The sequence below is a fragment of the Barbus barbus genome, assembly GCF_936440315.1.
Source record: "Barbus barbus genome assembly, chromosome: 47".
Lineage (NCBI taxonomy): Eukaryota > Metazoa > Chordata > Actinopteri > Cypriniformes > Cyprinidae > Barbus > Barbus barbus.
The window spans coordinates 23,131,002-23,147,126 of record NC_136725.1 but is presented as its reverse complement, the minus strand read 5'-3'; the positions used below and the strand labels follow the sequence as shown (position 1 = coordinate 23,147,126).

At 36.2% G+C, this 16,125-nt stretch overlaps 2 protein-coding genes across 2 annotated transcripts in view; one reads left to right on the top strand and one right to left on the bottom strand.

The window, feature by feature from the left end:
* The window catches only part of LOC306865755 (serine/arginine-rich splicing factor 9-like), a 343,328-nt gene that overhangs the window by 90,402 nt on the left and 236,801 nt on the right, over window positions 1–16,125 (bottom strand). The gene's annotated exons all lie outside the window — the stretch shown is intronic.
* The window catches only part of LOC306865495 (adenomatous polyposis coli protein-like), a 43,173-nt gene that overhangs the window by 1,934 nt on the left and 25,114 nt on the right, over window positions 1–16,125 (top strand). Inside the window, exon 3 of the mRNA XM_079410122.1 lies at window positions 6,470–6,622. Within this exon, the coding sequence (XP_079266248.1) occupies window positions 6,488–6,622 (135 nt within the window). The 5' untranslated portion in view covers window positions 6,470–6,487. The remainder of the gene's footprint in view (window positions 1–6,469; window positions 6,623–16,125) is intronic.

Sequence of the window (16,125 nt, the reverse complement as noted above, 5' to 3'; positions counted from 1 at the left end):
TTTCGTTTTTCAATACAAATATCTAAGCATCCTTAAAATTACAATGACTTGTGATGCAAAATATACATGAAGTCTTGTTTTCTGAAAAATCTAACAAAATTAAGTTTATTCTTAATACAAGAGCATATTTTTGTCCATGGGGTGTGAAAACTTGTATTTATTTTGAATGAAGTTCATTTTCTGACCCACTGGCTGATTTGTTTTTTAATCAAACTCATATTTTGATCAATTTCTCATAAAACTTATCTTTTTTGCCCCTCAAGTAAATATATCTTGATTTAAGAATCTCTTTTTCTTTTTTTTTTTTTTAATTAAAAAATTTAGAATTAAAAGGTAGTTGAGATCAGTTGGAAGTTGAATACAAAACATTTACATTTTCAATTTATTTCTTAAATGTTCTTTACTTGGTCTTAAAAGCAGCTTAAAGTTTTAAATTTACCTTTGTAAAACCTGCAGAACCCCTTTATAATAAGTAAAGTACATATTAATAAATAATGACAGAATTTTAATTTGTAATGGACAGTTAATTTAATTTTGCATTAGCATTTCTTCTGAGATGAATCTGGACTAAAACTGAACTAGAAACACAAAGGATGTTTTAATTTTTATTAATGGTCTTCTGAATTCTTATTGAGGTTTAATTGGGCAAAAGTAGGTTAGTTGAATCTGCTTTACATGTGCACAACTTGTTTGACCGTAACAAACCTCATTAATATTTAATCTAGGTTTGAAGTGAGTAAACATGAAGTGAGTCACAGATTTGGCCTGTTTGGTGTATATTTGCAATACATTGTGCAAAGTTGCTTTCAGATAGCTTCATGTGTTATTTTTGTGTTATTCGTTTGATCGAACACGCATTGAAATATAGCTGCAAGCATATCCAATATCCAATTCCCATGTCAGCCATTTTGGGCGTCGGCCATGTTGAATTTTGTAGTTAAATGCTATATTTTATGAACGCATTAATGTATCGTTACGAAACTTGGTATGGGTAATCAGCACGATACCCTGAAGGAGCCTGAGAAGTTTTGAAGCAGCCACCTAGTGGCAAAATCCAATTTTCACATGCTTATAACTTTGGGTGGGGTTGACACATTTTCACAGGAGTCACATTTTTAGACTCCTGAATCATTGCCGAGTCCATCGATACCAAACTTGCCAGGTTTAGCATTATGGTTTGTGCTACGTTGCATTTTAGCGCTTAAAAAACATTTGCCAATATCTTAGAAATCGTTACTCCGATCGACACGAAACCACCGTGGGAAGTTCGGAAACTTAGCGTCCCGGCTATACTCTAATGCCCAATTGCCAAAATTTTGATAGTAAGGGGCACAAAAATGCAAACAAAGTCAAGAGGCAGTCAATTTTCATCTACTTACACACAAATATGTCTATAACTCCGAAACAAAATTGGATATTTTCACCAAATTTGATACACATATAGTTAAAGATTGAAGATAGCGACAAAACTAAACCTTAAGATTTTTTAATTTTGGACTTCAATCGACTCGGCTTGAGCCAAGGATTCAGAGGAAAAAATAATTTTCATTTTGTGGCTTACGGTTCAAAAGTTATGGTGGCGCTACAGAGTTTGAGTTAGAGACCCCAAATTTGCTGTGGTCACGATTGACCGTATCATCTATCAGTGTGCCGAATTTGACAACTTTCCCGCAATCGGTTCTATGGGCTGTCATTGACTTTCGGCGGAAGAAATGGAAGAAGAAGAATAAAAACGCTAACGATTACAATAGGTGCCTACGCACCATCGGTGCTTGGCCCCTAATTAAGTATGTAGTAATATATTTGTGTATATGAGCAGGGATACTTAAAGAAGGAATTTATAGATTGAAGTTTATTTTTTAAAATGGCACAAAACATTATCCTTTCCTCTTCTTTTTAGAATGTTTTCCCACACAAGTAAGTAAAAGTGCGGACAGTTTCCCATTGAATTGCTCCACAAGAGAGGACTGACCAACAAGAGTCTCTGCCAATGTCCATTTTTCAGCTCTCAAAGACCCAAAGCTCATTTACATGAAAAAACCCCCACTTCCAGCTTATAGAGAGAGACCCCCTTCCGTGTTTTCTATTCACCACCTCAGTTTGAGAACGCAAATCACAGCCACTTATAGAGCATGATTTATTATTCACAAAGGCTTATTCAGGAACTCTTGAGACTGTAATTGCAATGATAAAGTTGTACAGTAGCAGTAAACGCACAGTAATAGACATAATGCCGCTGTGAACGGATAGTACGGATTATGGACTAAGAAATGTGTTGTTTAAGACGGATATTGATGCACATGTTTATTGTATTCGCTGAATTTGGACATGATGCATGATGATTGAATATTTAATGGGTTTGCTTCATTTAGTGTACAAGGGGGTTTCTGTCTGTTTGTTTGTGCATTATAACTTTGCTTTAATGCATTGAACATGCATCTTCTATATGCTCTGTAATTAGGCTGCCAAATTGATCCGTTTATTGTATATCTGGTCATGTGACCTTCAGCCGTTTTGACCCATCTCCGCATCCCTGCATCGCTTCCCCCCACGAGAGCTTTTAAAGCCAGTCAAGGGAAGCAGCTGTACAGTGGGGCAGAAATCTGGCCTGCCACCCTCAGCCACTGCACCAACACCGGCCTGGGCTGGCTGCCTTCTGATTGGCCGAGCCCTCACCCATGTGACTCAGGGCTGGCTGGATGCTCTCCGGCAACTGACACAGTTGATGGGTTGCTGGGATGGAGGCTGTCACTGGAGCAGAATGGGGTAAGTCTCCGTTTAACGCTCTGATCTCTCGATGCAAGCGTGCAGATGCGTCGTCTACTGTTCCAGCTATTCAGCGCGGAGGAAATAATAGCGCGTTTGTTTGTGTGGTACAGCAAGGCGGTGCCGATAAGCCTTTTGTTTTGATGGCTGGTTATTGAGAGGGTGTGGGGGGATGTGCATAGATCGGGATTCTGGCTTTATCATGGGGATGCTTAAAAAGCCTCTATTGTGCTGCGCGAGGGCAGATGCATGAGCAGGCTGATTATTTATAGCAATGGACACAGATTCCACACTAAATGTAAGCAGCAATCGCTCCTGTCAAGATGGAGGTGTTGTTGCAAGAAAAGCCTTTTTTTCTGATTTAGCGAACAAAGCAGATGTTTAATGCTGGATTTGTTGGTGCAAAACACCATTTTGGCTTGGTTAGATGGTGCATGTGAAACCGGGATGTTGTCGGTCACCGTGTCTGTGTGCGAAGGGAAGGGCATGTTGACTGCAGGGAATTTTAGCATCTTGCATTGCTGGAGAAGAGGTGACTGCTGTAGTGCATCATAAGCGTTGCATGCACAGCACTGCACCTCTGGTGAATAAATGCATGCATGGTGGACATTTGTAAAACGTTTGCAGTTGTGAAATAATGCAGACGTGTGAAGGTGCACACATTCGTATTTTTGAAGAAAGTCTTGAAATATGAATGAGTCTTTCTTCTTTTCACTCCTCCCTGTTTCCTTACCTTGAGCCTTTTTGTTGAATGGATGTCGACCATTTTGCTCTGTCTACATGCCAGAGAGAGGTATTTAAATATATTATTAATTGCATTTTCATGACTCTTCATTATTGTGGAATTATAAACTATAAAATTGCGAAGCTACACTCAGCAAGATTAATATTTGTAAGTATAAAATGCATCGTTATTTACATTAATTTCACCTTGAATGGCATTTTATTACCTTTTAAAAGTGCAAGCGTTTATTCACAAAATGTGTGTCATCAGATGTGTGTCAGCAGATTTCTGTGGCAATCGGACTCATTCTGCCCTCATAACAGCCTGAAGAGTGTAACGTGCTGTTGGCATTAAATCATATGCATCCGTGCTGGTTAATAGTCATGTTGCTTTGTAATAGCAAGATCTTAATGTAATTATGTGGATTTTGCAAAATATATTTTGGATCAAAATATTTGCATTCAAGTTGTATATTTTTGTCAGAATTGCCTGCATTTAATTGCTTTCAGAAATCTGACCAATCTGCAATAAACAGGCAAATAGGAATATCTACATTTTTTGATAAATTCTGCTTCCTAATGGCCATGGATGCCCTGGAAACAGTGGCAGAATCCGTAGCCGAGTCACATTGATTGGACACAGCTGCAAATTAGCCCTGACACATTGACGGGCTGCTTGGAATGTAGGCTGTTGCTGTTGGTTAATGTACAACCAGGTTAAACATAATCTGGTGAAAGTGGAATGGAAGGAATTGAGTTTATTATGCATGTTGTGAAATGGTCACAACATATGCACAGTCACTTTTCCGTTTGACAGTTTTGCCCTGTGCAATTTTTATTTTGGAATAAACTGTTTTTGATGGCAAATGCACACATACAGTTGTATTGCTCAAGTATTTGTTCAATGTTTTTTTTTTTTTTGCATGCAATATCTTCATTCTTCATTCATGCTAGAAAATATGTATTTTGATAAAGTTGCAATATTTTACGTCATAGGTCAATGATATTCCTAATGCTGCGTTGTCAATAATTTGGTATTTTAGCAGAAAACTAGTTTTTGAAGGCAAATGCACATAGTTGCATTGCTCATAAGCGTTAAAGTTCTATGTTTTTTTTTCTTATGCATGCAATATATTCTTTTGTCCATTACATGTTTTTGATAGAAAATCTGTATTTTGATAATATTGCATTTTACATCACAGGCCATTGGTATTCCTATAATGCTGAGATATAGTAATTTGTTTTTTTGGCAACTGTTTTTTAAGACATGCACATATTTGCATTGTTCATTTGACACCAAGTATTGAAGTTTAATATGTGATTCCTCAAATCAAGTGTGTTGTTGAGGAGAGATGTGCTTTTAATTCACTAATTGATCACACTCACAATTTTCACCTGCTGGACCAGAAAACATGTTCTTCAGAAAGTACAAAAAATATTTTTTCCAATTGCAGCTGCAGAAATCTAGAGTCATGCTGAACAGGCTTTGCTGTTGATCTTTAGCATGTCAGTGGTAATTTAGTGGCGATGTGCTGATAGATTTTTCCACTTGGTTGATCAGGCCTTCACTTCAGGATGGAGATAAAAATAGGAACTTCATAACCGCAGCTCCATGCTCTCGATTCACGTCACTGCCTCTCAGAATCGTTTGCTTGACTGGACTCACTGCATGGGTAAAAAATGGCCGGCGGGCATCAGCTCTGCCATCCATCCACACAACGTGAGGCACGTGTGTTATTGTATTCTTCATCAGTGTGATGACCTGGTCATTGACTACATGGTAAATATTCAGTTCAGAGGATGATGCTCACTCATGATTGACTCTTGACACTGATGGGCTTTTACAGAGCAAACGCAAGAGGAAACCCTTGGGCAAAACCTTTATACATGTATTAAGAATCATGTTTTGTATTTTATTCTTTTCACTGCATACTTTATTTGGACACAAACTCTTCTCCCTTTTTTCCTCTTTTTCTGCTAGGAGGGAAAAATATATTATAAAATATATTTTGAGAACATTTTTTTTTCTTATATATGTGTAGGTATGTATGTTTGTGTGTGCGGATATATATGTATATATGTGTATGTGTGTGTGTGTGTGTGTGTGTGTGTGTGTGTGTATATATTAGTGCTGTCAAACGATTAATCGCATCCAAAATAAAAGTTTTGTTTACATAATAAATGTGTGTACGGTGTATATTTATTAAGCATATATAAATACACATGCATGTAAATATTTAAGAAAAATTTTAAGTTTATATATTAAATAAACATGATAACATTTATATGAATATAAATATATACGTGTAAATTTTTTCAAAATATATGCTGTATGTGTGTGTATTTATATAATTATATAATTATTTAGAGCACATATGCAAAAATGCAAAACGTATTATTGTAGCTTTAGTTCCCTTCACATTTTATTTCTGCTAAGGATATAATTGCATAATATATATAAAACAGTTTTGTGAATAAGAGAAAATACATATAATTGTATTGTGATCCATATGTTATATCACTTTCCCTGCTGATTGTGCAGTTATTTTGGTTAGCTAAAATTTTGTAAACATTAATCATTCTTTGATTTGATTATTTTTTCTGTTTTATGCAGATTTTGTGATTATTTTAAATATTTTTAAAGCACTTTGAATCACTGTTGTGTATGAAATGTGCTATAAATAAACTTGGTGGTTATTTTGTCTCAGAACTTGAAGACTAATATATTGGTCAGATCAATTAATCTGCAAATATTTGGCCTTTTTTATAACTTTATAAGTGTTATAAGGAGTAGTTCATTCAGAAATTAATCTTATCAACCTTATTCAGTTCCAACCCTGCATTCCTCTCTAATTGTCTTATATGTCAGAATTTTATTCATCTGTTGTCCATCCTGCTCTCGATATTTTTGCATCAGCCGTATTAATCGAGCATCACTCTGAACCACACGTGATCGTGCCTCTTTTCTTGGATGTTGTAGGTCAAGAGATAGTCCAAGATGGCTGCAGCATCTTATGATCAGCTGCTGAAGCAAGTGGAGGCATTGAAGATGGAGAACTCCAACCTGAGACAAGAGCTCGAGGACAACTCCAACCACCTCACCAAACTGGAGACGGAGGCGTCTAATATGAAGGTATAGCATGTTTTTATGTCATACAGCAGCCTAATGGTATTCTTGAGAACATGAAATCAAAAACCAACTCTATTTACCTACTGAATGTGTGTTTCTTGAGTCATAGAGCACCACAGTGATAGTATATTTGAATAAGCCAACATTGTAAGTTAGCATCAAACTGGTTCCTTTGGCTGTGAAAGTGACTATTGAGTAGATTAGTTTACCTATTTGATGTGATGAATGCATAAACGTAAATATAAATGATTTTTAATGTCCTAGACAACCTCTGTAGTCCAATCTCTGTTGTCTAATCTAGCCACCTGTTAGTTTTCAAGACAAGTAAATGCTTTAAAGAAGCACTAGGTGGAATTATTGATACATGATCATCGCTTCACCGAGCGCTTGAGCGCGTGAACACAATGACCAATCAGCGCTGTTTAAGAATCTGCTTAACAGCACTCAAATGTTAGCGGGAAATGGACGTTTTTAGTTAAATTTCAGTACCGAATGGTATCGCGGTCGGTATTTTTTACAACACTATCATCAAATAACACATGAAAAGATCTTGAGTTTGTGTTCGCCACAAAAACATCAAAAAACCCAATGATTCAAGATTCAAACCGGAAGTGCTAAAATGCTTGTTTCTCGCCTACAAAAATATGCAAATAATGTGCATGAATTATTGTGGCACGTCATTCTGGAGAATGGGATCATTTTCATAATCTTTGTGATTTCAGGAAAAAATAATATTGACTTGAGAGAACTTGCTAGCCATAAATATTTTTTACCAGCTATGAAACTGCATATGTTAATTATTTCATTAAAAACAGGCAGAACAAATGGGGGGAAACACATTTAATTATTTTAATGATTTATTATTGTTATTTTATACACACATTTAAAAAATTATCAATAAATATCACTATAACAATACTGATCTAAGGTATTTCATTAAATTAATAATTTTGATTTATAAAATGTATATAAAATAAAATTATATATATTTATATTATATATATCTATATAATATAAAATGTATAAAATGTATATAAAATAACTAATAATAATAATAATAACAACTATTATTAATTTATATAAAAACAGTATGGTTAAAATACTAATCTTTGATTTAAAATGCTAGACCATAGAGCTTTTATTTTGCCGGGAAACTTCTCCTTCGAGATGTTTTTGGTTGGTTAACAACAGATATTTTATATATTCTCTGTACAAACATGATCAGATGTAATTTTATTAAACAAATGCTCATTATAAGGTGCATTCTTTGCAATTTTGATAATCGCGCTAAATCAAATCAGAGAATTATTAAAATTACCTTTCAACTGGCGAGTAATATTGTTTCATATACTCACATTTGGCGCTCGGCGATTTGTTCTCTTTAGGCCCGGCCTACAACAATCTGAAAAAAGTGCTAGTAAACTAGAACAAGACTATACAACTAGACTACTGGATATTTTCCTCCTACCTTTAGTCAGTTTGTGTTCAGCCTCAAAGGGTTTGTATTTAAACGCCTCAGTGCCTCGTTTTGTCATCCAAACGCTGTACGGTTGGGCTCTCTTTTAATGTTGCAGACTTTCAAGACTAAAAATGTCATCCTCCGCCACTGATTTCCCACTAAGTACTCTTTCTTCTCGCAGCTCCTGACACCAAAGGCAGTGTTCGCAGGCACTTCTTTGAGTCGAGCTTTTGAAGTGGAAGCGGCAGCCTGCTAGGTTGCATTAAGAAATTGGATGTGACCTGGCAGTCTCGGGAGGAAAGACAAAAAAGGGTTTTTGAAAGAACTTAAGGCCCAAAATGAATGTGCTGAGACATTAGAAGTTGGCTAATGTGCAAGTTTTAGAGCAAGACTGTCACCCCGTATTGCCTGCCCCTATTTCAAGACAAGATTCAGACGAGTTCAGGAGAGATATGAATTGTTGATCAGCTCGCTGAAACGGGTCGCTGTCATCTCGTGCTGTTTAACACGTGTGAAACGTCTCTTGAAGGGAATTTACGTCGCTCTGAAGATGTGAGATTGGTGTTGCTAAGGCGGAATCTTTGAAGCAGAAGCAGATTTTCTCTCCGTGTGTTCATATGTTGTGAAGACCTTAAGGGGGAAGAAAGGCTTTTTTGGTTGGTTCAGTGAATATGATGGGGGGGGGTGTAACAGCAGTAAAGGTGTTTGTTTTAAATGTTAGCAGATCAGAGTGATTGTTTTTGAAGTTTAATAGCATCGAGTTTGTTGTAAGCTTTGCTAAACCGCTCTGATTTGCTGTGAAGACACTCAGTCAACATTTTACTTTCTTAATGTGCAATATTTCTGATAATTATCTACAGAGAATTGATTGGATCATGAACATGCTTCTGTTTCAAATCTATAGTCATAAATATAATGTTAATTGTTGTTTTAACTGGCTGCTGTAGTAACTTATCCACCCAAAAATGAAAATTCTGTCATTTACTCACCCTGTTCCAAACCTGTATAAGTTTCTTTCTTCTGCTGATCAATAGAAGAGTTTTTGAAGAATGATAGTAACCAAACAGTTTAATGTCCTCATTGACTTCCATAGTATTTGTTTCCCCATACTATGGAAATTAATGGCTACCAGCAACTGTTTGGTTACCAACATTCTTCAAAATATCTTATTTTGTGTTCAACAGATGATAGAACCTCATACTGGTTTGGAACAACTTACAATAAGTAAAGTAAAGTCGTGACGTATGGTGACCCATACTCGAAATTGGTGCTCTGCGTTTAACCCATCCAAGTGCACACACACAGCAGTGAGTAGTGAACAAATGCACACACACACACACACCACACACACACCGTGAACACACACCCGGAGCAGTGGGCAGCCATTTATGCTGCAGCGCCCGGGGAGCAGTTGGGGGTTCGGTGTCTTGCTCAAGGGCACCTCAGTCGTGGTATTGAGGGTGGAGAGAGCGCTGGACATTCACTCCCCCCACCTACAATCCCTGCCGGCCGGGGACTCGAACCTTTCGATTACGAGTCCGACTCTCTAACCATTAGGCCACGACTTCCCCTAAAACACAATAACGGATAAATTGTTTAGAAAACATGCTGTTTTCTTTTCTTTTATTTCTTTTCTTTTTATACCTCAATAGAGATCTCTAAACCGTGTTTTCAGTGTTTTACATAATACAGAGAGTGCGTGCATGGTCGCCAGGTTGGGAAGATCAAGTAAACCTCTGGACAGAAAATGTATAATTTTATGAAAAAAAGCTCTGATTGGGGGATTTAAACTCTTAATGCAACTGTTAATGCAAGATAATGTAAATGCCATTTAAAAATGAAATGCTTTCAGAAAAATAACCAGGAATGTCAGCTAAGTAAATATGATCCCTTTTGATTTCATGTTGACTTTAAATGTTGACTTTTGCATGCATTCATTTAATGTCTAAGAAAGGAAAGCTCTCCAGATTTCCTTGTCATCCTGACTCCAGATGCCTCATGCCATAGGCGTTCTCTGAACTCTAAATTCCCTGTTTCTAAAAGTAGGCATCCATTCGCTTCTTAAAGGAGCACTGCGTAAGTTCTGAAATTTCTAACAGTTACTGACACCAGTGGCCGTTAGAGGAACTGCAGCCAGTCTCATGCTCGTTCTCGGTGTGCATTAGATAAGGCTTTTTTTCTTTTTCTGTTTTTTTTAAGCTTACGAGGAGTTTCCATGGGTGTCTGGGTTGTGCTGGAGGCTGGTCGCATCTTTCCGTCCGCAGAGTCCATTTCAAACACTACCGCTAGCGATTGACGCTGTAGACGAGAACGCGCATGCGTCACATTTTGTGAATTTTCGTGCCAATTCGGACCAGACTCCTCCAGACACAACTGAGCCTACAGACTGATAGAGGCAACCGTGGTGGACAGTCAAGGTGTCATTCTTCCTATTACATTATGGTTGGCTCATAAATGGACAAATGAAAACTCTATCTTAAAGATTTTTTTTAAGTAAAAACCTACACATAGCCCCTTTAAAAAGTGCAATCTTATTTGCCTTTGTCGGGTCTCAGGAAGTGAAATCCTGTTGATGTTTGTCTTATGTAAGAGCTTTTAGACGTAACCTCTTTCATCAGGATGATCTGATATTGGGCACATCCAGAACGCCCTGATGCCAGCTGTTATGCCATCCTTAGACGTAATGATAGTGTTTAAAGCACTTAATAAGAAGCTAGGTTTTTCTGGTGTGTTTTTAGCTGTGACAGATGCTGCGGAGGCCAGAGTTCACATGCTGCCTTCCAGTTATAAGATGCTGCTATTTCTAGGACTGCAACCACTAATCGATAAATTCGTTAATGATTATAATCAACAGCCAATTACATTATCGATTGGTCGGCTCTTTGTGCTGTGAATGGAGAACCTACACGAGTCAATCTATGCTACTTTAAATGGGCTCTTAGTAGTTTAAGGCCCAGTTTCACAGACAGGGCTTAGACTAAGCCAGGATTAGGCCATAGTTCAATTAGGACATTTAAGTAATTTTTATAAACATGTTTAGAAAAAAAAAACATTACTGGTGTGCATCTTGAGACAAAACAAAGGCACTGATATATTTTAAGATCAGTCAGTGCACGTTTAGTTCAGTTGAAACAGCTCAGACTTGCATTTTAGTCTAGGACTAGGCTTAAGCCTTGTCTGTGAAACTGGGGTATTAGTTTGTTCATTTTTGGTTATTTATAATAAATACAATATAGCGAGATTTAAAAGTATTAGTTCTAAAGTATCATTTGTACCATCTTATACATACATTTGGCACCATATTGCCTTTCCTTAAAAACAGATGTTTTCTCATGCTGAAAGATAAGCAGATGTATGTGTGTGTGAAAATATCATATATGGTGTTAAAAAAAGTCACACAGCGGATGATAAGAGCTCCTTTTGTCTGTTTTTATTTAAGCTCCATTAGATGAGGCATGTTCGGCATATTCTCTTGCCGTTTACTGTTGCTGTCAGGAACTATTTTTTTTAGCGGAAGGACAGCATTTAACAAACTTGCTTCAAAAAAGTAACATTTCAATTCATAAATTTTGGGTTCTATTTTTTTATTGTGTGGTAACTTACAAAGTTTTTAATAGATTGTGATCATGTTAAATGCAGTTTCTGCCGTATTAAAAACATTTCATGACATTACACCCATATTACTTTACTAAAAAGAAAAAAAATATACAAAAATATTTAAAAAAAATTATGTGCCTCATTAACAGATTATACTAACATTAGGTTACTTAGGCTATTACCTTCCACCTATGGAGAGATCTTTTTTTTTTCAAAAGCATCCCCCGCTGCTCTTTTTTCTTTCTCTCTCTATTATTTATGTGTGTATGTGTGTATATTAGTGCCCTACAAAAGTACTGGAACAGTAAAGACAAAATTGCTCTGTTGGCTGTGGAGTCAATATATTTACAAATATGATTAAAAGATGAATATGAGACAAAACTACAGAATGTCACATTTTATTATTGGGTGATTCAACTCATAGATGTTTTACCAGCTAAGAAGTTCAGCACTTTTAGAGTTTCATCCCTCTATCTGATGTGATCATAAGTATTGGAGCAGTTGCCTCACAGGTCTTTCTAAGTGATCAGCTGTGTCCTGCTGCATTAATTCTTCAGATATTAAAAGCAGGGAATGTGTCGTATCAGTTATATCCATTACTTCTGTATTCTGAATCTTGCATTCGATGACATACACAAACCAGGATGAAGACGAGGGAGCTGACTTTGAGAGAAAAGCAAGCAATTTGGATGCTAAAAGAAAAGAGGAAGTCAGTTAGAGCTCTAGCAAAAACAAAGAGAAATCAACAACTACCTGATTGGCTGAGAAAACAAAAACTACTAAGTTTACACATACACTTAGTAGTGAACGTACACCCAGAGCAGTGGGCAGCTATTGCTGCGGCGTCCGGGGAGCAGTTGGGGGTTCGGTGCCTTGCTCAAGGGTCTCACCTCAGTCGTGGTATTGAGGGTGGAGAGTGTGTTGGTTATTCACTCCCCCACCTACAATCCCTGCTGGACCTGAGACTCGAACCCACGACCTTCGGGTTACAAGTCCAACTCTCTATCCACTAGGCCACAACTGCCGCTTAAAAAAGGGAAAGGGAAGTGGTGTGTGGCCAAGTATGGTGACCCATACATGACCCAAAACACCCTGCGAGTTCAGTCAAGCAATTTATAAGGGCAAAGAAATGGAAAGTCTTAGATTGCCCAAGACAATCTCCAGATTTAAATCTGATTGAACATGAATTTCAGCAGCTGAAGAGGAGAGTAAAGGCAGAAACTCCCCAAAACAAGCAACAATTGGAACTGGCTGCATTAAAGGCTGGGAAAAGTATTTCAAAGGATGAGACCAAGAGTCTGGTGATGTCTATGGGTCACAGACTCACTGCTGTGATTGTGTGCAAGGGATCTGCAACTAAATAATAGCTTTTAATCTTTTATATCTGCCTTATGTTCAACTGTCCCAATACTTATGCTCTCATCAATGAGTGGGATGAACTCTAAAAGTGCTGTTCTTTTTATTTGGTCAAACATGTATGTGTTGAAACGGCTAATAATAAAATGTGACATTCGCTAGTTTTGTCTCATATTCATCTTTTAATCATATTTGCAAATGTCTTGACTCCACAGCCAACAGAGCAATTTTGTCTTTACTGCCCAATACTGATGGAGGGCACTATATTTATAATATGAAGCAATGGAACAGAAATTATTGGATATTTCAATCATTTATGATTCCTTCCTGATTTGCAGTAAATATTCTGTTTATTGTATATTCCCTAGATCTTCCATGAGCTTTTATTTATCATTTCCAAGTTAACATGTGCTGCCCTCTATCGATGAAATGCTGTGAAGAACGCAGTACTTTTGACAAAGTCTGTTAAACGACTTATCTTGCCGTATAAACCTGCAGCATTAAACTGCTGTGTCTCTGTCTCTGTCCAAGGTATCGCTGCTTCAGTGTTGCAGTGGCACAGAAACAAGGTTTTGTCATTCATCAGAAATGCCCTAAAACACTTACATTAGTATTCACACAGTCTACTCGCTCCAGTGTTTTCCAACATCATAACCATTTTCCTATTTCTCATGGAAGTGTTCGGAGGCCCCTTCCGTTTCCCAGCCTGAGATACTCGCGGCTTAATTTAGAGAAGCTCTCTTCCTGTCTTTGTTCGTTGGATGAATGCAGTGCCGCTTCATCCTGCAGTCGCTTCCCTTCCCCTCCGGCCGGCTCAAATAAACATCTGCAGGGAGAAAATAAACAGCGCGTCTGGGCTTCCCCTCTCCACGCTCGCAAATCAAACGCCCAGCAAACAACAACTAAACTTTAGCAGAGTTGAGCTGTTTTGGTTAATCAACACGCGAGAGCAATGCAAGATTTAGCAGCATGAAGAGTCGTTTGGTTTTTCAGAGAAGGAGAAACATGGCCCTGTCTTCCTAGTTGCTTAACTTGTCACGCTTTGTTAGCAGGCATGAAAATGATGTCTAGTAAAGTGTAAAGCGACAATCACAATTTAATTTTTGCATTTTTAATTTAATGGGTTTTTTTTTACTTTGAGCTGTCTAAGCAAATTATGATCAAGGTGGAGTGTAATTATGGCTGATTTATCGCACTGGAATTAGCAGGGCAAGTCTAACGCATTGTACTCTGATGTTGGGCTGCACAATTAAAAAAATTGTTTAAAAAAATTAGTTTTTTTCAGTTTGATGGTTTAACGTTTGAAAATTAGGGAATTAAGTTTAGTATTGTAATATAAAAATAAAATTATTGTATTTTTAAATCATTTTTTTATTTTACTGTGAATTACGTAACATTTCTTATTTTTTTTGTCATTTTTTTTATATTTTTATTTAATACTAATAAATGTTACATTTTATTTAGTACTAATAAATATTTAGTTTTATTTAGTATAATGAATACTAATAGAACTAAATTTGTAATAATAAATGTTATTGTGCAGTACTACAAATAAGCACAGCAAACCTGGAATATTTAATTAAGTTATATATTGTAATTTTGTAATATAAAATATTTATGTTGTATATTTCTCAGATGTAAAGTAAAAAATAACATATATATTTTTAAAATACATTTTACAGAGAAAGTAATTTTTTAGCAATATTTATTTTTAGTCATTTTATATTTGTATTTAGTGATATAGTAATATTAGAATTATTATTATTATTATTATAGCCATATTAATATATAATCACAAAATCTTGGCCAAATTGTGCAGTACTACAGTAAGTTCAGTATTGTGATTTTATAGTATAAAATTTTAATATTGTAATTTATGAGTTGCGATGTAAAAATAATTTTTTTATCATTTTAAATATTTTTTTTATTTGAGTGTTTAAGATTGCATAATATAGTTTATATTATATTTTAGTAATTTATATAGTTTTATTTAGTACTGGTAAAGTAATATTAAGTTGTTATTATTATTATTTTGGCCAAATTGTTATTAAATGTATTATTTTGTGCAGCACTACAATTAAACACAGCAAACCTGGACTGTTTTTTAATCCAATTTTAATTGCAATCACAGTGCACCTCATAATCATAGAAGTGGCAACTGTTTTTCCCCCAAATCGTGCTGCCCCATTCTCAAATACCATTTTAATTTTGGCAAATCTATGTGGTCTAGATATTTCTACGCATACAGACAATTACACACTGTGCAAAGTACACATACAATATACTGCAGAAATAGTAAAAGCAGTTTTCACATAGACTACAAAGAAGGGAAAGCATTCATCGCTTGTTTCTTTATCCCACTGTACCTGCTTTTAGCTAAACCAAGAGTGGGTTGTCATTTCCAATTCGAGCTTATGTCACGGTGCCAGTGGTTCACACGAGTCACTGAAGGTGTGTCGTTCTGTTTCACTTTCATTTCTCTTCAGAATGCTTCTGAATTATGACATAAATCTTCCATGATCTGGTCACTTTGATATTGGAGGTTCCTTATGCTGTGTGTGTGGTTCACTTTCTCTATGGATGACCTCAGTAACTTCTAATAACCATGCCCACATCATATCGAGCTTCCCAGTTCCTACAGTAATGACTCAGAATGCTGTAATCTTCTCATAAAACATCTCTGCTGGATTTACTGGATGGAGTTTGCACCTCGCCCAGACAAGTGCAGGGTTGGAGGGGGAAAATCTGCGTATACCTGGCCTCTTCTGTGCAGAACTTGTTTTCTTCTTAATCTTTAAAGTATTTTGTAGGTCTAGATGGGGTGTTTGTGGGTGTGTAATATTCTCCAACATCATTTTTAGGTCAGTTCTTAGAAGTGACTCACCCAATTGTCAGCCAGGGTTATTATAGTTCACTAAATCTAAAAGTATATATATATATATATATATATATATATATATATATATATATATATATATAAGAATAAAGCTTGTTGCTTGAAATAAAATAAAAACTTAAAAAATAAAAAAGAGTTTGCCAAGGCCAACATTTAGGCCTATCTTTTTTTTTTTTGTTTATCTTAATGTACTAAAAT